Source organism: Lepidochelys olivacea (genome assembly GCF_965140295.1).
Source record: "Lepidochelys olivacea isolate rLepOli2 genome assembly, chromosome: 1".
Taxonomy (NCBI): domain Eukaryota; kingdom Metazoa; phylum Chordata; order Testudines; family Cheloniidae; genus Lepidochelys; species Lepidochelys olivacea.
Window position 1 is genome coordinate 39,009,172 of NC_140411.1, and position 22,923 is coordinate 39,032,094.

General features: G+C 43.3%; 1 protein-coding gene across 1 annotated transcript in view; it reads left to right on the forward strand.

The window, feature by feature from the left end:
• The window catches only part of DDX10 (DEAD-box helicase 10), a 323,849-nt gene that overhangs the window by 48,875 nt on the left and 252,051 nt on the right, over positions 1-22,923 (forward strand). The window contains exon 12 of the mRNA XM_084613019.1: positions 18,478-18,566. Coding sequence (XP_084469145.1) covers positions 18,478-18,566 — 89 coding nt within the window. The remainder of the gene's footprint in view (positions 1-18,477; positions 18,567-22,923) is intronic.

Below are 22,923 nucleotides of genomic sequence, written 5' to 3' on the forward strand. Positions count from 1 at the left end.
AATATAAATAACTTTATACCTCAGATGCCAACGTTTTTAATCAAGGTTTTCATTGTTGCACCTCCTGGATGTACAGGGTAATCCATCCCTTCAGTGATGGAAAATCCGTATGTCACGGCTACAAGGAGGACTGTGCCTTCGACCCCTTTAGTCCATCTGCCTTGGGTATCTAAGGGGGGACCCCCTATCGCCATAGCATTTGAGCATCTTACAGTTTTTATGTACTTATCCTCATATCTCTCTGAGGCAGAGAAATATTACCACTACCATTTACAGGTAGGGAACTGAGGCACAGAGGGGTTGTGACTTGCCCAGGGTTGCACAGGTTGTTTGTGGTGAAATAGGGAGTTTAACCTAGGTCTCCCTTAGGACCATTGGATTCCTTAGGAGACAGGCCTGGCTTCCTACACTTCATTCTGGGCAGGACCATGCATTTCAGCCATGCTTAGATGGGATTTCTGGGCTGCGGCGCTGGGGATTTCTGGGCTGTAGCCAGACCTGCCAACAGGGGGGACAATTCCCCAGGGGCCCGGGTGATTAAAGAGGTCCCGGGGCCCCTGGCCACCACCAGCAGCTCAGTGGGGTTAAGTTATGCTTCCTGCCCGCCCTCACTGCACGCTGCTCCTGGAAGTGGCTGCCATGTCCCTGCAGCCCCTGGGGAGGGGTCTCCGTGTGCTGCCCTAGCCCTGAGCGCAGACTCCGCAGCTCCAAGTGAGTTCTTAGTGAGTTTGGGGGGAAAGTATTAAATGAGTTTGGGGGAAGAGTATTAATTTGGATATATAGGCAAGGATTGGGACAGGAACCTAATAGTCAGGATAGGGCTGTTGGAGGAAGTAATTTGCCTTGCCACCTTTCGACTTACCTCACATCCTAATTGCCCCCCTCCATCCACTCCCCCAGAAACTCTGATGGAACATAGAACCCCCTAAAATCTTTGTCTTGCTTTGTTACACATGCACACCAAAAACAAACAAACAAACCCCAAACCTGTTAAATATTAAGATTGCAAAGTCAAGAACTCAGTTAGGAAATGCCAGTATTAAGAGTGCCCATGCAACCTTAATTTGGCCCCCTTGTATGTATGAATTATGATAGTCTTTTATTTCATGATCACACATTATTTTTTCCATAGAATAGATGTGGTGTGGGGATGAATCAGGTTGTGTAGTGAAGGAGGCTGCTGTCTGCAGGACTCCTGCCTCATTTGTTGCAGAAGTTGGAAGGTGTGTGATGAATGAGGCAGGGGACTGCAGGAAGAGGAAGTATGGTCTCATGGCTGAGACAGTTCAATGCTTTGCTGGGGAATTGGATTCTATCCCTGCCAGTACCACAGACTTTCTTTGGGATGCTGGGCAAGTCACTTAAACGAAACTTTTTACAGGTGCTCACTAATTGTGTTCCTCATTTTCTGCGTACCTGATTTGAGATTCTTGGTCTAATTTGCAAAAGTGCTGAGCACTCTCAACTGCAACTGAAATCAGTGGGGGCTCCGCTGGAATATATAAAGTGCTATATAATGCTAAGTACTCTGTAAATTCAGGTCCTAGTTGTCTCAAATTGGCAACCCAAACCCTCCCACTTCACAGGGGTGTTATGAAAATAAATTCTTTAATGTTTGTGAAACACTTAGATTCTATAGTGAGGAGTGCCACAGAAAAGCCCATGAAGAAATTAACAAGTCTATCTTCAGACCCAGGTTTGAATAGTGAATAAGGCATGGAGCCACACAATAGGCAATGAGGAGGACTCACAATATTGGATAGCTACTCCTTAAGTGAGCACCATCCATCCTGTGCTCTGAATGAGGCAGGGTCCATGTGATCATATAATTAACAATGATATCATAACGCGTGCACACAAGAAAAAACAAATTCAGTCATGTGGCATCGTATTGACACCTACTTTAGATCATCAGCAGGAACTTCAGTTACACCGTGCAGACCTCTGGCACTTGAGCTAGCAGAGTAACTCATAGAGGATTACAACCTACTATTAGTGTGTACAAGCCATTAGAGGGGGATGAGGCACTTTGCCAATGGGTGTCAAAGGTGTTTGTGTACATCAGAGGAATGGTGAGACTCAGGAATCTCATGTTCGATTCCGAGCTGTGGAAGGGAAGGTTATCTAGTGGGCACAGACTCTTAACCCTCCCCCAACTCCAAGCATGACCCCTTCTGCTCTGTTCCCTCTAGTTTGTCCCTTACCAGTCCTGTCTCTCCCCCACTCTGGCTCCTTGTTTTAGTTCCAGTCTGTGCTCTTCAGGTTTCCACCCCCTCCTGGCTCCTCCTCTGATCTACTTCTCTCTGCCCCTTCCAGTTGATGGAAGTTACGGAGTTTTGCTTGAGTAACAACAATGAGGTTAGTCCCTTAGTTAGTTAAAATGACCATTGATGACTACTGAATGTTCAATTTTAAAAGTAGTTTTATTTATGAAAGGTGCCAGGTTGATGGCTCTGGACTGAAATCCTAAGACATTTAGTTGTAACATGGGAATGGCAGTGCAAGTTTCCCTTTGTTTCCTCTTTGGCAAAGCATTCTTTAGACCAAAATACCTGGTGGCATATCGTGATCATCTGCAACTGTAACTCTGTTTTACAGTTAGATAAATTTACATAAGACATGATGAAACAGCTGGCTAGGAAGGGGCGAGAGCAGGAACAAATAAATGTTCTTTGGCTTTGGTTGACAAAACTAATAAACCATTTCCCTTTCAATGGCTGCTTCTGCATTGGCTCTTTAAGATTTTTTTTTTTAAAAAAGGAAGATAAATTTAGATTAGGTGAATTGAAACAGTCTTAACACTTCAGAATAGCAGTGGATCAAGATCAAACAAGGGCTTTTCTTTCAGACTGATGGATGTAATGTTAAAGCTACCCTGAAAATCCTATTTCTATTACAGTTTTTTATAGTAGTATGTAATACAAATGTAAAATTAAAGTATACTCTCTTAGAGATGAATATGTGTATGGGGTCAGTATACAAAATTCTTAACTTACGGAAAAAAGATGGATCAGGCCTGGGCTCTTCCTTTACGCAGGATATATGTGTGTAATAGCCTAGTTGTTCCTGCTCTTAAGAGCAATGGCTGTATCACAGACGATATCTTAACCTTGGAATCATACCCTGAATGCTGGTTTTATCAAGGAAATGTGTTACATGTCTATCTGGCCTGTCTGTTTTTTTGATCAGGCAGATTGTTGAAATTTACAAGAATTAAATGATCTCCCTGTATGCCAGAATGAATCACGCAGGCAGCGAGGCGGGTGGGTGGGTGGGTGGGTGGGTGTCAGTGTAGTGTGCGTACTCTGGTGAATTCATAGCATTAATGATGGTTGTGGCCTCCTAGCTGAAGGATATGTGGGTTCTTAGTGTTGAGCTCCTCCTCATGGCTGAGTTTAAAAATCCTATCGGGGAGACATTTTTAAAAGGGTGGGGGAAAAACGTAATGATTGGTGAAGAGGATTACAGTGTAGATTGACAGCTAATCAGATTTGGATTACTGTAGCCCTTCAAACAACCTAGCATATTAAACATTCATATTAGAATGAAAATAACATGTTGGTTGTTGGGTGTTTTAAGGAGTTGGTAGTTCATCTGGAAGGAGATGAGTGGGCATGAAGGGCAAGGAAGGGAATCTTCAAAAATTACACAGGCTCTGCAGCTTCCTGTTGCAAATGGAAGGTTAATTTTGGAGAGTGGTACATATGGGCCCCTCCTGAGAGGGGTGAATTAAAGATTCTTGAAGGAAAATATAAGGCAGATACATTCACTGCTTCCTCTAGTTTGATAGGGAAGGCTTAGATGTTGAACTGGTATATATCTGTCACTTCCTCATCAGTCCTTGGAAGGACTGGCAAGAAGTTGTAATAGTATAGTCCATTAAAACTTCAGATTCAGTCAAGCTTTATTGCTCCAATTTTTGCTATAGCAGACAAATAAAAAAGCACATTGTTGTGTATGTGTATTTTGTATATTGAAAACTACAATGTGAAAAAGATACAACGAAATAAAAATTGTGGCTAATTTTATATTGGTGCAATAGGATTTGGGGAGGATTGGGGAAGGATAGGTGCTACTATCATAGAAATATTAATATAATCCAGCATTGACACTAGGTGTTAATTCTCCATAATGGTGCAAACTTTGAATTCATCCAATGGTTTTATGACTGAAAGCAATACCAAAAAAGTAGAAATGTCAGCCAGCATTATCCACTTGTTCCTGCTAAAACAGCAGGAGCAGCTAAAGGTTCAGGCTGACATATTTTCCCCTTTTGGCTGTCCAATGTGGGTGCAGATGGGCTTCAAAACCTAAGAGGAATCACTTTTAATTTTAAAATGGTGACAACTGTGTGTGTGTGTGTGTGTGTGTGTGTAAAACACATCCTTCAGAGGGATGATGGGTTTGTGCTTAAGGTACTGAAATGAGATCTGAGTTCAGTTTATGGCCTTGCTACATATTTCATGTAATAGCTTGGGGAAGTCACTTAATCTTTCTGTGCCTCATCTGGTAAAACGGGGATGACACTTCTCTCCCACCCTTTTTGTCACTTGTCTGTTTACCCTTGGGGCAGGTACTATCTCTTATTATGTGTATCTGCAATGCCTAGTTCCTAGCAATTTATCTTAGTTGGGTCCTTTAGGAATTACTGTGATTTTAATTGGCCAAGCCTTAAACTCAGCTTGGTGACATTTCTGTTTGGCTGTAATGCAATAACTTTTGAATGCTGAATTCAGTCAGATCCAGAATTTCAGAGAATGTTCTGTCCATCAGAAGGTAAGAACCCTATTAATTTGGTGAAGATCTGAAAGCCAGAACGGGAAAGGGGGGACAAACTGGGCCTTGGGCATTTGGTTAGTACAGCTAGCAGCTTCAGCCACACTTGGTTGCTTCTGTAGCGTATTTTCAACTCCAGGGGCTGCTTGCATTTCTCTGCTTGCCCCCAGGAACTCCTGTGAGCCACCCTCTCATCCCCCTTTATTTCAGGGCCTTGCTGCAGGCTGCTCAACCTGACCCTCATAGCAAGGGCTCTGTCCCTCATGCCCTCTTCTCCCCCCCCCATAGTAGGGTCCTCCATTTTTTTCTATACCAGAGTCTGTGTGCGTCCCTCGGCATGCCAGGGGCTCTGTTCCTCGGATCACACCAGGTCCTCTGTCTTTCCCCTTATACCGTCCCCCTTATTCTTTCCCATACCCATTGATTGGATGTGGCGTGCAGGTTATCATGTTGCATCCGAAGAGAGAGATGCCGTTCCAGTCAAGATGCTTCCTGCTTCTCCCCCGCTACCTGAGTGCCAGCAGAATGTGCACATGGAGAACACACGAGTCTCCCTGCTTTTGTTTCATGTGCCTGGCACCACAATGGATCCTGGCGACTAAGAGGAGCAGTTGTAGGGAAAATCCTGCTCTGTCCCTGCTACTCTGGGACATAGATTCATAGATATTTAGGTCAGAAGGGACCATTATGATCATCTAGTCTGACCTCCTGCATAACGCAGGCCACAGAATTTCACCCACCACTCCTACAAAAAAAACCTCACACCTATATCTGTGCTATTGAAGTCCTCAAATCGTAGTTTAAAGACTTCAAGGAGCAGAGAATTCTCCAGCAAGTGACCTGTGCCCCATGCTACACAGGAAGGCGAAAAACCTCCAGGGCCACTTCCAATCTGCTCTGGAGGAAAATTCCTTCCCGACCCCAAATATGGCGATGAGCTAAACCCTGAGCATATGGGCAAGATTCATCAGCCAGATACTACAGAAAATTCTTTCCTGGGTAACTCGGATCTCACCCCATCTAATAGCCCATCACAGGCCGTTGGGCCTATTTATGAATATTTAATTACCAAAACCATGTTATCCCTTCATACCATCTCCTCCAAAAACTTATCAAGTTTAATCTTAAAGCCAGATAGATCTTTTGCCCCCACTGCTTCCCTTGGAAGGCTGTTCCAAAACTTCACTCCTCTGATGGTTAAAAACCTTGGTCTAATTTCTAGTCTAAATTTCCTAGTGGCCAGTTTATATCCATTTGTTCTTGTGTCCACATTGGTAGCGAGCTTAAATAATTCCTCTCCCTCTCTGGTATTTATCCCTCTGATATATTTATAGAGAGCAATCTTATCTCCCCTGAACCTTCTTTTAGTTGGGCTAAACAAGCCAAGCTCCCTGAGTCTCCTTTCATAAGACAAGTTTTCCATTCCTTGGATCATCCTAGTAGCCCTTCTCTGTACCTGTTCCAGTTTGAATTCATCCTTCTTAAACATGGGAGACCAGAACTGCACACAGTATTCCAGGTGAGTTCTCACCAGTGTGTTATATAACGGTACTAAAATCTCCTTATCCCAACTGGAAATACCTCTCCTGATGCATCCCAAGACCCCATTAGCTTTTTTCACAGCCATATCACATTGGCGGCTCATAGTCATCCTATGATCAACCAATACTCCAAGGTCCTTTTCCTCCTCTGTTACTTCTAATTGATGCGTCCCTAGCTTATAACTAAAATTCTTGTTATTAATCCCTAAATGCATGACCTTACACTTCTCACTATTAAATTTCATCCTATTACTCTTACTCCAGTTTACAAGGTCATCCAGATCCTCCTGTAGGGTATCCCTGTCCTTCTCTAAATTGGCAATACCTCCCAGCTTTGTATCATCCGCATACTTTATTAGCACACTCCCACTTTTTGTGCCAAGGTCAGTAATAAAAAGATTAAATAAGATTGGTCCCAAAACCGATCCTTGAGGAACTCCACTGGTAACCTCCCTCCAGCCTGACAGGTCACCTTTCAGTAGGACCCATTGTAGCCTCCCCTTTAACCAATTCCTTATCCACTTTTCAATTTTCCTATTGATCCGCATCTTATTCAATTTAACTAATAATTCCCCATGTGGCATGGTATCAAATGCCTTACTAAAATCTAGGTAAATTAGATCCACTGCGTTTCCTTTGTCTAAAAAATCTGTTTCCTTCTCAAAGAAGGAGATCAGGTTGGTTTGGCACGATCTACCTTTTGTAAAACCATGTTGTATTTTGTCCCATTTACCATTGACTTGAATGTCCTTAACTACCACCTTCTTCAAAATTTTTTCCAAGACCTTGCATACTACAGATGTCAAACTAACAGGCCTATAATTACCTGGATCACTTTTTTCCCCTTTCTTAAAAGTAGGAACTATGTTAGCAATTTTCCAATCATACGGTACAACCCCTGAGTTTACAGATTAATTAAAAATTCTTGCTAATGGGCTTGCAATTTCTTGTGCCAATTCCTTTAATATTCTTGGATGAAGATTATCTGGGCCCCCCGATTTAGTCCTGATTAAGCTGTTTGAGTTTCGCTTCTACCTCAGATATGGTAATATCTACCTCCATATCCTCATTCCCACTGGTCATGCTACCATTATCCCTAAGATCCTCTTTAGTCTTATTAAAGACTGAGGCAAAGTATTTGTTTAGATATTGGGCCATGCCTAGATTATCCTTGACCTCCGCTCCATCCTCAGTGTTTAGCGGTCCCACTTCTTCTTTCTTTGTTTTCTTCTTATTTATATGACTATAGAACCTTTTACTATTGGTTTTAATTCCCTTTGCAAGGTCCAACTCTACTTGACTTTTAGCCTGTCTAACTTTATCCCTACATGTTCTGACCTCAATAAGGTAGCTTTCCTTGTTGATCCCTCCCTTCTTCCACTCCCTATATGCTTTCTGCTTTTTCTTAATCACCTCTCTGAGATGCTTGCTCATCCAGCTTGGTCTACAACTCCTGCCTATGATTTTTTTCCCCTTACTTGGGATGCAGGCTTCCGATAGCTTCTGCAGCTTTGATTTAAAATAATCCCAGGCCTTCTCTACCTTTAGATCCATAAATTCTTCAGTCCAATCCACTTCCCTAACTAATTTCCTTAATTTTTGAAAGTCAGCCCTTTTGAAATCAAAAACCCTAGCTGCAGATTTATTTTTATTAATCCTTCCGTTCAGTTTGAACTGAATTAGCTCATGATCACTTGAGCCAAGATTATCCCCTACAACCATTTCTTCTATGAGGTCCTCACTACTCACCAAAACCAAATCTAAAATGGCATCCCCTCTAGTCGGTTCAGCAACTACTTGATGAAGGAATCCATCAGCTATCGCATCTAGGAAAATCTGAGCCCTATTATTATTACTAGCACTCGTCCTCCAGTCTATAGCTGGGAAGTTAGTCTCCCATGATCACACAGTTTCCATTAGTATTTACTTTATTAAAAACATTAAAAAGGGCTCTATTCATATCCAAATTAGATCCCGGCGGTCTACAGCACACCCCAAGCACTATCCCAGGGGAGGCTCTAATAGTTTTCTTCCCCAGAGCATGCCCAGTGTATTTGGACTCCTTAGAGAATTTAGCTGCCACACAGGAGTCTACTGATCGTGTGAACAGTGATTTTGGAGGCTCATAGCTTGGCCAGATTTGGATGGATGTTTATGGGGATGCCAAAAGGCACATCCCTGTCAGCAGGGCAAAAACACTGTCAAATTTCAAATCCCTGCTCCAAAGCCTGGAGGTGCTCGAGCTTGTTAGTGAAATGGTTATAATATTTTAATATGGGAAAAAGTGTATTTTTCCCATATGTCATTCTTAGCAACAGTTCAATTTTTTGCTGAAAATTAAAAAAATACTAGAAGGGCGCAGAGACCTGTCATGGGAAATCTCAGCCTGAAAATTTACAGTTTGGGAAAATAAGTGAGTGATTGAAAATGGAGACCTATAATATGAAGTGTTGTTCTACTTTGACTCTAAGCATACCTACAAGTGCAACCAGTAACAAAAATTAGCATGTTAAAGCGACCTGTCAAGGGAAAAATGGGGGTTTGAGTTTTTTGCTACTTTCAGATGTAAAAATTTCTCCTGCTTCCTCATTTTACCTTAGAAAATAATTATGTATTTTATGTTGTAGGAGTATCTAGAGGCCCCAGTAGGGATCAGGGCTGATAGATTGGTTTTGTTGGATGATCTCTTGGGGTTCATAAGGGTATGGAAAACATTCTTACCCTCTAACTGAAAGGCCAGAAGTACTGAATCATTATCGCAAATGATTTCTCCCAAGTGTGTTGGTTTTAAACAGTCAGAATAAAAATAATTTCTCGTCTCAGTTTGGTTTCTATTTGTTCTGGTTTCCCAGTAGCCCCTAAAGTCTTCTAGGGCAGGTTTTGTTGTAAATCAAAACTGCCTGGGCCTCCTTTTGTAGAGCAGCAGCACAAGAGCCAGCAAAAAGAGCTGAAAACAGGGGAGTTTGAGTGGAGATCTGTTGGAGAAGGGAGACAAACCCGTGTTCCTTAGCAGTAAGGGGTTTGGTTGCTTGCTGGCTTGTTTCAGTTTACAAAGTTTGGTGGTGGGCAGTGTGTTATGAGAGAAACAGAGCCTTTGATCACCGCTGAACCTTGATTGGGAACTTCCCTAATCAGCAGACCTATAAAGGCAGCCAACCGGCCAGCCAGTGGCATAGGAGCCGGCAAGCAGAGGTGAAAACAGAGTTTGAGCGGGAGTTTGTAAGGGGAGTTTGGTGTGTTTGAGTGTGTTTTGGTGTGCGGTTTTTTTTCCCCTTCTTGACAGGCGCTTTGAAGGGAAGGTTATGACAACTACGCTGGCAGCAGTGGTAGTGACGTGGAAAAAGCTACTGTGAAGATGACTGGATGTGGAAGCTGTGGTGATGTACATTATCCTGAAGCGGGTACCTGAAAGGTGCTTTGTTTGAAGTGCTGCCTGATAGATTTGATGGAAGAGAAGATCTGAAGTTTGGTGATGCAGACAGAAACTGTGGTGGGATTTCGAAGGGGATTTGAGCAGGTGATGGAGGGAAGGAGAGATGAGGATCAAGACTTGCAGATGCCTGCTGGACTAGAGAACTGTGAGGGTAGATTGTTGGATGAAGAAAGTGGCCAGTGGAAGCAACTGGCTGAGAACAAAGCAGAGGAAAAGACCAGCTTGTGAAGTGGGGAAGAGAGCTGAGGAACAGGTTCGCTGAGTTGGAAAATGAAGGGGAGAGGCAGTCAGTAACATAACATGGGAGAGCAAGGAAGAAGAGAAGCGTGGCTAGTGCTACAAGAATTGGGTAAGAGACAATGGCAGTAGCCACAGTTTGGAGCACCAGGAGGATAGAGGATGAGTCACAGAAGATTGCAAGTGAGAACAAAAGACAAAGAAAACTTGCAACCAGAAAGAACAGAAGGGGAAGGTCGAATAATTGCCCCAACACCAGGAAGAGGCAGGGCTATGTGACTGGGGATTTCCTACTAAGAACAGAAAGGCCTGTCACCAGAGCTGATCCGGAGAACAGAAGGGTGTGCTGTCTGGTGGAAGCTAAGATACCAGAGGCTGAAGAGGATCCTAATGGGAATGGAAAGAGACCACTAACTAGCTTTCACGTGGGAACAAATGATATGGCTAGATTCTCGTTGAGATGCATCAAGGAAGACTACGCCAGGCTGGGGAAGATGCTTAAAGAAATGGATGCTAAGGTGATCTTCTGTGGGAGTCTACCTGTCTGGCGGAGAGCAAAGGCAAGACAAGATTATGATGATTGACAGGTGGCTCAGGCAGTGGTTTTATAAGAGGGGCTTTGGAATATTTGATCACTAGCAGGAATTCAGAGGACTGTTCTGATGGGATGGACTCCACCTAGATTAGGGAAGGAAATAGACTTCTGGGATGGAGGTTGGCACAACTGATTGTCTAAAAGAGCTTTAAACTAGGAATTTGCGGGAGATGGTGGCGAGAGCTCATGTAATCTCCACACCTGATTCTAGTATTGAGTGGGAGGAAAATCAAGTAAAAGGATACAGCAATGGAGAAAGGAACAATAGAGTGTAGGAGAATGGACAGAGGAAAGAGAATGACAGTCACTGTCAGGTAGGTGATACATACTGGTAGTAAAAAGATTGTACCTAATCGGGTGGGGATTCTGGGCGAAGAAAAGCAGAAACAGCTAAGATGTCTGTACAAAAGTGCAAGAAGCCTGGGTAACAAAAAGGAGGAACTAGAACTACTGGTGTAGGAAGTTAAACCAGATATTATAGGGATAATGAAAACATGGTGGAATAGTAATCATGATTGGAATACAGGTATAGAAGGGTATGCGTTGTTCAGAAAAGAAAGGTAAAGGTGGAGCAGTAGCATTGTATATTAAAGATGAAGTATACTGTAAAATTAGAAGTGATGGAATGGATAAACTGGAATCTGTTTGAGTCAAAATCACTTTGGGGAAGAAAGATAACAGAGGCTCCTCTGGGATAGTGCTTGGGATCTCCTACAGACTCCCAGGATCCAATTTGAATATGGATAGAGATCTCTTTAATATACTATTGAGAATTGTGTGATTATGGGAGATTTGAATTTCCCAGATATAGATTGGAGGACAAGTGCTGCTGATAATGGTAGGGCCCAGATATTCCTGGAGGTGATAACCGGCAGATTTTTTCACTGAATAGTCACTGAACCAACAATGGGTGATGCCATTTTAGATTTGTATTAGTATTGGTAAGTAGTGAGGACCTCCTAGAACAACTGGTTGTAGAGGAATACCTTGGTTGGAGTGATCATGGTTTAATTCTGTTTAAACTCTAATGGAAGGATAAACAAAAATAGATCTGCAAATAAGGTCCTTGATGTCAAAAGTACAAACTTTAATAAATTAAGGGAATTAGTTATGGAAGTGGGTAGACTGAAGAACTCAAGGATCTGAATGTGGAGGAGGTGGCTTGGGATTAATTTCTTTAACTTTGACGAAGTATCTGAAGCCTGCATCCCAAGCAAGGGGAAAAAATTCGTAGGGAAAGGTTGCAGAGCAAGCTGGATGAACAAGCATCCCAAACAGGTTATTCAGAGAAGGAAGAAAACCAAGAAGGAATGGATCAGCAAGCAAAACTACCTCATCGAGGCCAGAAAGTGTATGGAAAAAGTGAAAAAAGCCAAGCAGAGTTGGACCTTGCTAAGGAAATTAAAACAAATAATGGAAGGTTCTTTAGCCATGTAAATAAAGAAAACAAGGAAAGAAGAAACACTAAGGATGGGGTGGAGATTAAAAATAATCTAGGTATGGCCCAATACCTAAATAAATACTCTCAGTTTTTTATAAGGGTAATGAGGCGCTTGGGGGCCGTGGCTGGGTGGCTAATGGGAACAAGGATATGGAAGTAGAAATTGCCACATCCAAGGTGGAAGCCAAACTCAAACAGTTTAATGGGACCAAATTGGGCAGCCTGGATAATTTCCATCCAAGAATATTAAAGGAACTGGCGAATGAAATTGCAAGCCCAATAGCAAGAACATGTAATGAATCCATAAATTTGGAGGTTGTACTCTGACTGGAGAATTGAAAACATAGTACCTATATTTAAGGAAGGGAAAAAAAGGTGATCTGGGAAACTACAGGCCCCTTAGTTTGACCTCAGTTCTATGCAAGTTCAACAAATTTTGAAAGAGAGTAGTTAAAGACATGGAGATAAACAGTAATTGGGATAAAATACAACCTGGTTTTACAAAAGTTTTATATTGTGCCAGACCAACCCAATCTCTTTCTTTGAGAAGATAACCGATTTTCTAGACAAAGGAAGTGCAATAGATCTAGTCTACCTGGATTTTAATAAAGCATTTGATACAATTCTACATGGGAAATTATTACTCAAATGGGAGAACATCAGGATTAATATAAGAATATTAATATAAAAATTTAAGGAAGTAGTTTTAGGGGAGAGTGCAAAGGTTCATGCTGAAAGGTAAATGCAGGCTGGAGGGAGGTTACTGGTGGAGTTCCACAAGGATCAGTCTTGGACCAATCTTATTTAACATTTTTGTTAAAGATCTTGACACACAAAATGTGAGTGTGCTAATAAAATTTGTGGATGACACAAAGTTGGGAGGACCAGAATTTCAGATAAGAAGATATGGATGACCTTGAAAACTGGAGTAATGGAAATGAGATGAAATGTAATAGTACAAAGTTGTGTACTTGGGAATGAACAAGAATTTTTGCTGTAAACTGAGGACTCATCAGTTGACAGAGAAGGAGAAAGATCTGGGTGTGTTGACTGATCACAGGATCAGCTGCCAGTCTGATGTGGCCGTAAAAGAAAGGCTCATGCAACCCTAGCATGCATCAGGTGGGTTATTTCCAGTGGAGATATGGAAGTATTATTATCGTTATACAAGGCACTGGTGAGCCCTCCTGTGGAATACTGAGTGGAATTTTGGTCTCCCGTGTTTAAGAAAGATGAATTCAAACTGGAACAGGCGCAGAGAAGGGCTACTAAGATTATCAGGAGAATGGAGAATGCCGTATGAGAGGAGATTCAAAAAGCTTGGTTTGTTTAGCCTAACCAAATGAAGGCTGAGGGGAGATATGATTGCTCTCTATAAATACATCAAAGGGATAAATACAGTGGTGAGCTGGAGCTGGTTCGCACCTGTTTGCGCGAACCGGTTGTTAACCCGCTTCCCTGCAGGGGGCCCTGAGGCTTTGATGGGTTCTGGTTGGGAAGTGATGTAATTCCTCCTCCGGCCGCTGGGGGCGCTGCGCTGTGGGCTGCCGCCTGGCCCTGGGCACGAGCCCTGTTGATGCTGCTTCCTTGGCCATGGGGATCCCGATGCTGCCTGGTGGGTCCCCAGCTGCTCTGCTAGGCCTGGGCTGCATCTTGCTGCTCGGGCTGCTCCGAGCAGCTCTCCCCGTGAGCACCCACCACTCTGCCCGCAGCCAGCCCCTGCCTCCAGCCACCCCCGCACCCCCTGCCTGCAGCCAGCCCCCATCTCCAGCCACCCCCTGCCCTGCCCGCAGCCAGCCCCTGCCGCACCCCCTGCCCTGCCCGCAGCCAGCCCCTGCCGCACCCCCTGCCCTGCCCGCAGCCAGCCCCCATCTCCAGCCACCCCCTGCCCGCAGCCAGCCCCTACCGCACCCCCTGCCCTGCCCGCAGCCAGCCCCGCACCCCCTACCCGCAGCCAGCCCCTGCCACATGCAGCCCCTGCCCTGTCTCCAGCCGGCCCGTCTCTAGCCATCCCTGCGCCCTCTGTCCTGCCCGCACCAGCCACTGCCGCACCCCCCTGCCCTGCCCGCAGTCAGCCCCTGTCTCCAGCCAGCCCTGCACCCCACTGCCCTGCCTGCAGCCAGTCCCGCACCCCCTTGCCTCCAGCCAACCCCGCACCCTCCTGTCTCCAGCCAGCTCTGCACCCCCGGCCTTGCCCGCAGCCAGCCCTGGACCCCCAGCCTCCAGCTAGCCCTGACCGCACCCCTGTCTGCAGCTGGCCCCACGTCCACTGGTACCCTGCAGTTCCCAGAGCAGTAACCCTGCACACCTGCTTCAATGAGGGGGGCAGGGAGCAGCTGGGACCCACCCATGTGCACACCCTAGGGTGACCAGACAGCAAGTGTGAAAAATCAGGACAGGGGGTGGGTGGTAATAGGAGCCTATGTAAGAAAAAGACCCCAAAATCGGGAATGTCCCTATAAAATTGGGACATTTGGTCACCCTAGCACACCCTCAGGGAGTGGCGGGGACCCACACATGTGAAACGGAGCTCATTTCTAGTTCAGGCCCATCTTTTTAAAAAAGAACTTTAGGCAGGGTTAACATACATCCGTATTTTCCTAGACAGGTCAGACTTTTTGGTTCTTAAATCGCTGTCTGGGAGGAATTTTTAAAAATTCCTCCCAGGAAAATACGGACGTATGGTAACCGTATGGTATTGGTACAAAAAATACATACTGGGGCACATCCCTAAAATCAGAACTTTTTATAGGGAACCGGTTGTTAAGATTTTGGTAGCTCATCACTGGATAAATACCAGTGAGGGAGAGGAGTTATTTAAGGTAAGGTCCCGTGTTGACAGAAAAACAAATGGAATTAATATGGCCATCCACAAGTTTAGGCTTGAAATTAGATGGAGGATTTGTGATCATCAAAGTAATGAAGCTCTGGAACTGTCTTCCAAGGGGGGTAGTGTGGGTAAAAAAAACCTAACTGGCATCAGGATTGAGCTTGATAAGTTTGTGGAGGGGATGGTGTGATGCGATTGCTTACAATGGCATGTGGTCCATTTGCAACTGCTATTAGCAATATCTCCAACAGCCAGAAATGGGACGCTAGATGGGGAGGGCTCTGAGTTTCTACAGAGAATTCTTTCCCAGATGTCTGGCTGGTGGGTCTTGCTCACATGCTCAGGGTCTGACTGATCTCCATATTGGGGGTCAGGAGGAATTTTCTCACCGTTCAGATTGGCAGAGCCAGTGGGTGTTTTTTCATCTTCCTCTGTAGCATGGGGCATGGCTCACTTGCTGGTTTGAACTGAGTAAATAGTGGATTCTCTCTAACTTGAAGTCTTGAAATAAGGATTTGAGGACTTTAGTAACTCAGCTAGAGGTTATGTGCCTACTACAGGACTGGGTTGGTGAGGTTCTGTGGCCTAAGATGTGCAGGAGACCAAACTGGATGGTCATGATGGTCTCTTCTGGCCTTAAAGTCTATGAATCATGAAGAAATGGGCACAAGTTCCTTTTTTCCCCTTTACATTTGACTTCTACCAAGCAGATGAAAACACACACTTCACACAGGCCAGTGTGGAGAAATGTTCTGCCAGTAAGGGTGAAAGAGTTGGGGAATCTGCTCTTCTCTCTCATAATCTTTAAAAAAATGTTAAGAAATAATGCTACTAGAACTGCACTTGATTTACCCACCAATAGTTAAGGCTACGGTTATATCATGGAGGTCATGGAAGTGACAGAATCTATGACTTCAGAGATCTCCATGACATTTTCCGCTTCAGCCCCAAGCTGTCAGCGACAGGCTTGCCCCGCAGCTCCCAGATACTGGGCAGAAGGGGGACCCTGGAGCTCCCAGTAGCTGCCCAGCCCCATTGGGCAATGGGGAGGAGAGGGACCCCCAGCAGCTGTCCATCCCCTGTGGGCGTCAGGGATGACCTCAGAACCCCAGTAGCTATGGGTGCTGGACCCTTCTTCCTCCTCATTTTGTTAGGGATATTTTTAATAAAAGCCATGGACAGGTCGCAGGCAATAAACAAAAATTCAAAGAAGCCCTTGACCTGCCCATGACTTTTACTAAAAATATCTGTGACAAAATCGTAGCCTTACTAATAGTTAAATACAAAGTGGTAACCGCACCAAGCATTTTCATGCTGTAGAGACTCTGGGTTGCAATTACTTAGCTGCTCTTCTGCCACCAGTATATGATGATATAAGAATTTGCAATTTATGCTCCTAATAGACTGTGTACTTTGTCCACATAGTGAATGAACAAGGCTTGAGGCTCAGGAAAATGTGCACTGAATGGGACTCAAATCAAAGAATAGGTTACAGGATTATTGGACCACTACACTTAAATAGGAAGATCTAGAACGGGGTGGGCAATAATTTTCGCAGGGGCGCCACTCCACAAATTTTGATAAGTTGTCACGGGCTGCATGTTTCTACTATATTAATGGAGGGGATGCGGGGTCTAGGAGGGAGTTGGGGCACAGGAGTGAGCTCTGGACTGGTGCAGAGGGTTGGGGTGCAGGAGAAGGTGAGGGGTGTGGGCTCTGGGAGGGAGTTTGGTGCAGGAGGGGGCTCTGGCTGGGGCAGGGGATTGGGGTGCAGGGTCTGGGAGGGAGTTTGGGTGCAAGAGGGGGTTCTGATCTGGGGCAGGGGGTTGGGGTGCAGTAGGGGGTGCGAAGTACAGGCTCTGGTTGGGAGGCGTTTATAACAGGCGGCTCCCGGCTGGCATTGTAGCAGGACTCAGGCAGGCTGCCTGCATGCTGTGGCCCCATGCTGCTCCCGGAAGCGGCTGTGGCCGGCTGCTGCTGGCATGTTTCTGTGTGCCACTTGGGGGTAAGGGGATAGCAGGTCTCCATGGGCTGCCCATGCCTGCAAGCACTGCCCCCGCAGCTCCCATTGGCCAGTTTATGGCCAATGGAGCTGTGAAGACAGTGCTGGGGGAAGGAGCAGTGCCCAGAGCCACCTCCCCCTGCCAGGGGTGTGCAGAGACGTGCCAGCAGCAGCTGGCCGCTTCCGGGAGTGGTGTGGGGCCACAACAGGCAGGCAGTCTGCCTGAGCGCTCCGCTGCACTGCGGGACTTCTGGCAGCCCGAACTCGGAGATTGCGAGGGAGCAGAGGAGGCCGGACAGAAATGTTAGTCATGGCAGGCCGGACAGAAATGTTAGTCGGGCTGAATCTGGCCCATGGGCTGTATTTTGTCCTCCCCGATCTAGAATGATACTCAAATTATTATATTATTTTTGGCTCATGTTACAAACTACCATTTAATGAAGATCAGATCAGCCTTTCCTTTTCTACATTGAATCCTTGTACATATACAAGCAAAACTAAAAGATTAAATTCTACTAATACTGCAAAACATGAGAGAAATTACCATATTACCATCAAAATTTCTGTAGAGATGAAATTAAGTCAATTTGTCAGCAAGTGTATATATTGAGTTTTGAGTTATTTATGAATAGATTTAAAGATTTTTTTTTTAAGTGGGAGAAAAAAAAAAGTCAAGTCTGCTTTATTGTATCTCAGACAACAGGAGGCAACCTCAGAATTCCATGGATGAATTAACAAAGAAGAGACAGTCATGTAATTTTTCAAGTGATGCCCCAAAACAAAAATTACAGAATGGTTACACTGGTATAAACAATGATTTACTGAATGACACACACGAGTTATCAATTGTTTTACTGCTTTGCCAATGCAGGCTACCCAGTGTTATAGCAGTGATTTTCTGGTTTTTGATTGCAATCTGGATAGAACAAAGCTGTAAGCAGAATCTGCAGCCAAGGTTGTTTCAACAGAGGAGTTACAGGGAGGAAAAAACCTCTCATAAAACAAATTCTACTAGTTGTTAAAAATGGTTTCCAAGGATGGAGCAAAGAGCTTAAATTTTAAGAAGTAAAGGATAGATGATTTTGGCAAATGAGGGAAGTGTACGTAATAAGGTAGAGGGTGGGAAGCAATATGAGATAAGTGTACAGACTAAAAGTTTGAGATGGTAGGGAAGATGAGGAAAAATACCAAAAAAAAAAAAAAAAATCCAAGTTACTGTGCTACATACTGTGTCACTGCTGGAGATCTTTACATTGGTTTAACTGAGATATTCTAGTCCAGTAACTTCATATTTTTTTTTCTCCCAGCTTTTGAGTAATACATGAACTAGTCTCCTCTTTCTAGCTGCTCTCACAAGCGTATTTTGTGACTAGCAAAGCTACAGCTACACACAATTAACATAATGAGCCAATTAGGCTGCTCTGAATGAAGTACTGAAATATTAAGAACTAGATCTTCTTTTCTTTTGTTGAAACTGTGTGGATAAATAAGTTCTTGGACAAAACCAGTATTAGAATTCTCAACTTTTTTCTGGTTAGCCAAATGGTATAATGTTAATATACAGTTAATTGAATGAGAGCATTTTTCTTTTCTGTTTTAAAACACTTTTCTTCTCCTTTCAGTGTTTTGTATCCTACTTGCGTTCAGTCTACCTAATGAAGAACAAAGAAGTTTTTGATGTGTTTAAGTTACCTCTAGCAGAATATGCCCAGTAAGTACAGTATTGAAAGTGAAAAACTTACCTTTTTTCCCCGGTATCTTCATCTTTGGGTTAAATAACTGTTTTACCATGTTCACAATTAGAATTTTAATGTGTCTTTTAACATTTTCCTACTAATGTAGTTTTTGAACATTTTTGTAGACCCACATTGTAAGGAAAAAGAAAAGGAGTACTTGTGGCACCTTAGAGACTAACCAATTTATTTGAGCATGAGCTTTCGTGAGCTACAACTCACTTCATCGGATGCATACCGTGGAACTTAAGCTCATGCTCAAATAAATTGGTTAGTCTCTAAGGTGCCACAAGTACTCCTTTTCTTTTTGCGAATACAGACTAACACGGCTGTTACTCTGAAACCTGTCATTGTAGGGAAAATGTTATTAAAATTGTACATTGTTCCACAAAGAGTAGTAACTCACTGCAGTAAAGAAAAATATTGTAATACATGATACAAAAGCCAGAAGTAATGAGATAAAAATGTTTTCACAACACAATGTTCTATTTGATTTTTTTTCCCTCTGTCAATGACACCCGTGAGCCTAGAGTATCTCAGAAGGATGTTAAATATTAAAGTTAGACATTTCTAAATCAGCAGGTCCAGATAACTTCCATACAAGAGTTTTAAATGAGCTGGCTTTGGAGCTCACTGGACCATTATTGTTGATTTTTCAGTGAGTCTTGAAACCGGGGGGGTTTGAGTTCCAGAAGAAAGTTAATGGTGTGCCAATATTTAAAAATGATAAATGGGATAACCTGGATAATTGTAGGCCTGTCAGTGTGACATCAGTCCTGTGGAGGATAATGGAGTGCCAGTACAGGACTTGATTTCATAAAGAATTAAAAGACTGTAATATAATTAATGCCAATCAACATGGGTTTATGAGAAATAGATCCTGTCAAGCTAACCTGATATCTGTATTTGATTAGATTACAAGTTTGGTTGATTAAGGTAATAGTGTTGATGTAATCTACTTCTGTAAGACATATGACTTGGTACCACATGACATTTTGATTTAAAAAACTAGAAAGATATAAAATTAACGTGGCACACATTAAATGGATTAAAAACTGGTTAACTGATAGGTCTCAAAATGTAATTGCAAATGGGGAATCACCAGCAAATGGGGGTGTTTCTAGTGGGCTCCCTCAGGGATCTATTTTTGGATCTGTGCTATTTAACATTTTTATCAATGACTTGGAAGAAAGCACAAAATCATCATTGATAAAGTTTGCAGATGACACACAAATTGGGGGAATGTTAAATAATGAAGAGGGCAGGTCACAGATACAAAGTGATGTGGATCATTTGGTAAAATTGGTGCAAGCAAACAATATGCGTTTTTAATGCAACTTAATGTAAATGAATACATCTATGAGCAAAGAATGTAAGCTATAGTTGCAGCATGGGAGACTATCTTGGGAAGCAGTGACTCTGAAAAAGATTTGGGGATCATGGGGAATAATCAGCTGAGCATGCGTTCTTAGTGCAATGCTGTGGCCAAAAGGGCTGATGAGATCCTTGGATACACAGGCTGGTGAATCTTGCAGGAGTAGAGAGGTTTTTTTTTTCACCTCTGCATTCAACACTGGTGTGACTGCTGCTTGTGTACTGTGTCCAGTTCTGGTGCCCACAACTCGAGAAAGATGTTGATAAATTGGAGAGGGTTCAGAGAAGAGCCATGATAATGATTGGAAAACATGTCTTATCATGATAGACTCAAGGAGCTGTAGGCCTGGCTTAATGTGAGTAGTTAGACATGGGTAAGACTTCATTTCTTGGGAGACAGAAATAAGGGAGGTAAATGGATCAGCTGACTGGAAGCAAAATGTCTGTGTAAGTGATAGGTAAGGGGGCCAGTAAGCTAAGAGAGAGAGTCTGTACTAGCTAAGATAAGGGGGAACACCCAAGGAACCATTTACAATGGACAAGATAAGCCTGGAACGTAAGATGATGTAAAAGGTAAGTCATACATGGACAGTACGTGGACAGAACATGCTGTACAGGGATCGGTTCTTACAAAGTAACCAAGTCAATCCCAGAACATGTGATGCAATGCATAGTAAATGCAATGTAATGTGTAAATTTCTATAAAGGAAAAGGTTTTCTGTGTAACTTTAGATATGTTATGCCCTATACTCAACCCTTATGGTTGAGTCTGAGCAACTTAACGATAGCTTTGCCATAAGCCAGATAAAGGAATCTGAATGATGAGACTGGAGGCAAACTGAGTTCTTGAGAACCAAATGGAAGAGGTCTTGGGGGAAGTCCAACAGGCGCTCAATCTATTTAGTTTAACAAAGAGAAGTTTAAAGAGTGGCTTGATTAGTCTAAGTACCTACGCCAGGAAGAAATATTTAATAGTGGTCTCTTCAAGCTAGCAGGAAAAAGGTATAGCACGATCCAATGGCTGGAAGTTGAAGCTAGACAAATTCAGATTGGAAATAAGGTGTATATTTTTAACAGTGAGAGTAATTAACGATTGGCACAATTTAGCAAGGATTATGGTAGATTCTTTGTTACTGACAAATTTTAAATCAAGATTGGAAGTTTTTCTAAAAGATATGGGGAAGTTCTATGTCCTTGTTATACAGGAGGCTAGATAATCACGATGGTTCCTTCTGGCCTTGGAATCTATGAGCTCCTATTGTGACTTTCCTTTTTATGAGTCTGTTGCCTGAAAAAGAGGGTGTAATATATAAAGTGTGACGATGATACATTGCAGCTTAGTTTTTGAGTGTAATGGAAGCATTGTTCCTTGAAGGTAGATGTCTTTTAAATGAGGCTCACTGTAGTTGGTGAGCCATAATGCCTGTGTGTGTGTGACAAAAGGGACTATGATGCTCTAGAATAGGTTGTTTGAAATATTATTCATTTTAGCATGTAGTTATCCGTGTCATTGCTATCAGAGTATAAAACTGGGCAAGACCTCATTGTATTTACACTAAAGCCGAGGCTCATATTGCGTCATGTTGAACCAAGTCTCTGACTTGCTGCACTTTCTTTGGATGCTGCCCTTTTGTTCTCCAGAATCTCTTCTGATTTAAAAGAAGAAAAGTAGGTCTTTAGCCGTAATGGTTGTGTAGATGTGCTTGACTCATAGTCAGAGTTAACTGATGCGTGCTTGCTTTTGCAGATATGCTGAAACAAACCTGGGGAGGTGTCAGCTCCCCTGTTTGTTTCAGTGGGTTGTTTACACATATGCCCAATGATCTTAGAAATGTAGTGCGGAAGGGACTTTGAGAAGCCGTCCAGTCCAGTCCCCTGCACAGAGGTAGGAGAAAATACACTTAGAGAGACCATCCCTCACAGGTATTTGTCCAACCTGTTCTTAAAAACTTAGTGATGGGGATTCCACAACCTCCCTTGGAAGTCTACTATAGTTAAAAAGTTTTTCCTAATATCTAACCTAAATCTCCCTTGCTGCAGATTGAGCCAATTACTACTTTCCGTACCTCCAGTGGACATGGAGAACAGGTGATCACTGTACTCTCTGACAGCTTTTAACATATTTGAAGTCTGTTACCAGGCCCCACTCAGTCGTCTTTCCTCAAAAATAAATATGTCCAGTTTTTTAACCTTTCCTCATAGGTCAGGTTTTCTAATTTATCATTTATCATTTTTGTAGCTATCCTCTTGGCTTTCTCCAGTTTCTCCACATCTCTCTCAAAGCATGAGGCCCAGAACTGGATGATTTAAATGTCAGCAGTGGTAGTTCATTGTTGATCAGAGAGTGTAAGAAAGGTGAGGGACTATATGAAGACTTGTGTAATCTCCTGGGAATGGCAACCCATGTTTGTGCCATGAGTAGCTGACTGTTTGGAGAGGAGTGCAGTCTTGAAGATTAGAGTGGCTTCAAAGGCAGGATAGCCAAGTTCATAGGTCTGGCATTATTTAGAGGCAGTGTGGCTGAGTGGATAAGACTTGGATTAGCTGTATTAAAATTTAAATCTCTATTCCCAACTCTGCCAGTTTTGACCTTGTGCAACCTCTGTAATTTATTTGTAAAACCAGGGAAATACATTTACCTGGTTTTTAGTATAAGTTCTTAGCCTTGTTCAATAAGGGCTGTGAAGTGTATGACAATACAACCGAAATCAATAGATGTGAGACTTAGGGCACGTCTTCACTGGCAACGTGAAAGCGCTTTAACGTGGCTGGTGTAGTTGCGGCACAGTGCTGGGAGAGAGCTTTCCCAGTGCTCTGAAAACAAACAAACAAAAATGCCGCCACCTCCACAAGGGGCATAGCTCCCAGCGCCGGCGCACGGCCTATACTGGTGCGTTACAACGCTGAAACTCGCAGCGCTCAGGGGTGTGTGTGTTTCACACCCGAGCGAGAAAGTTGCAG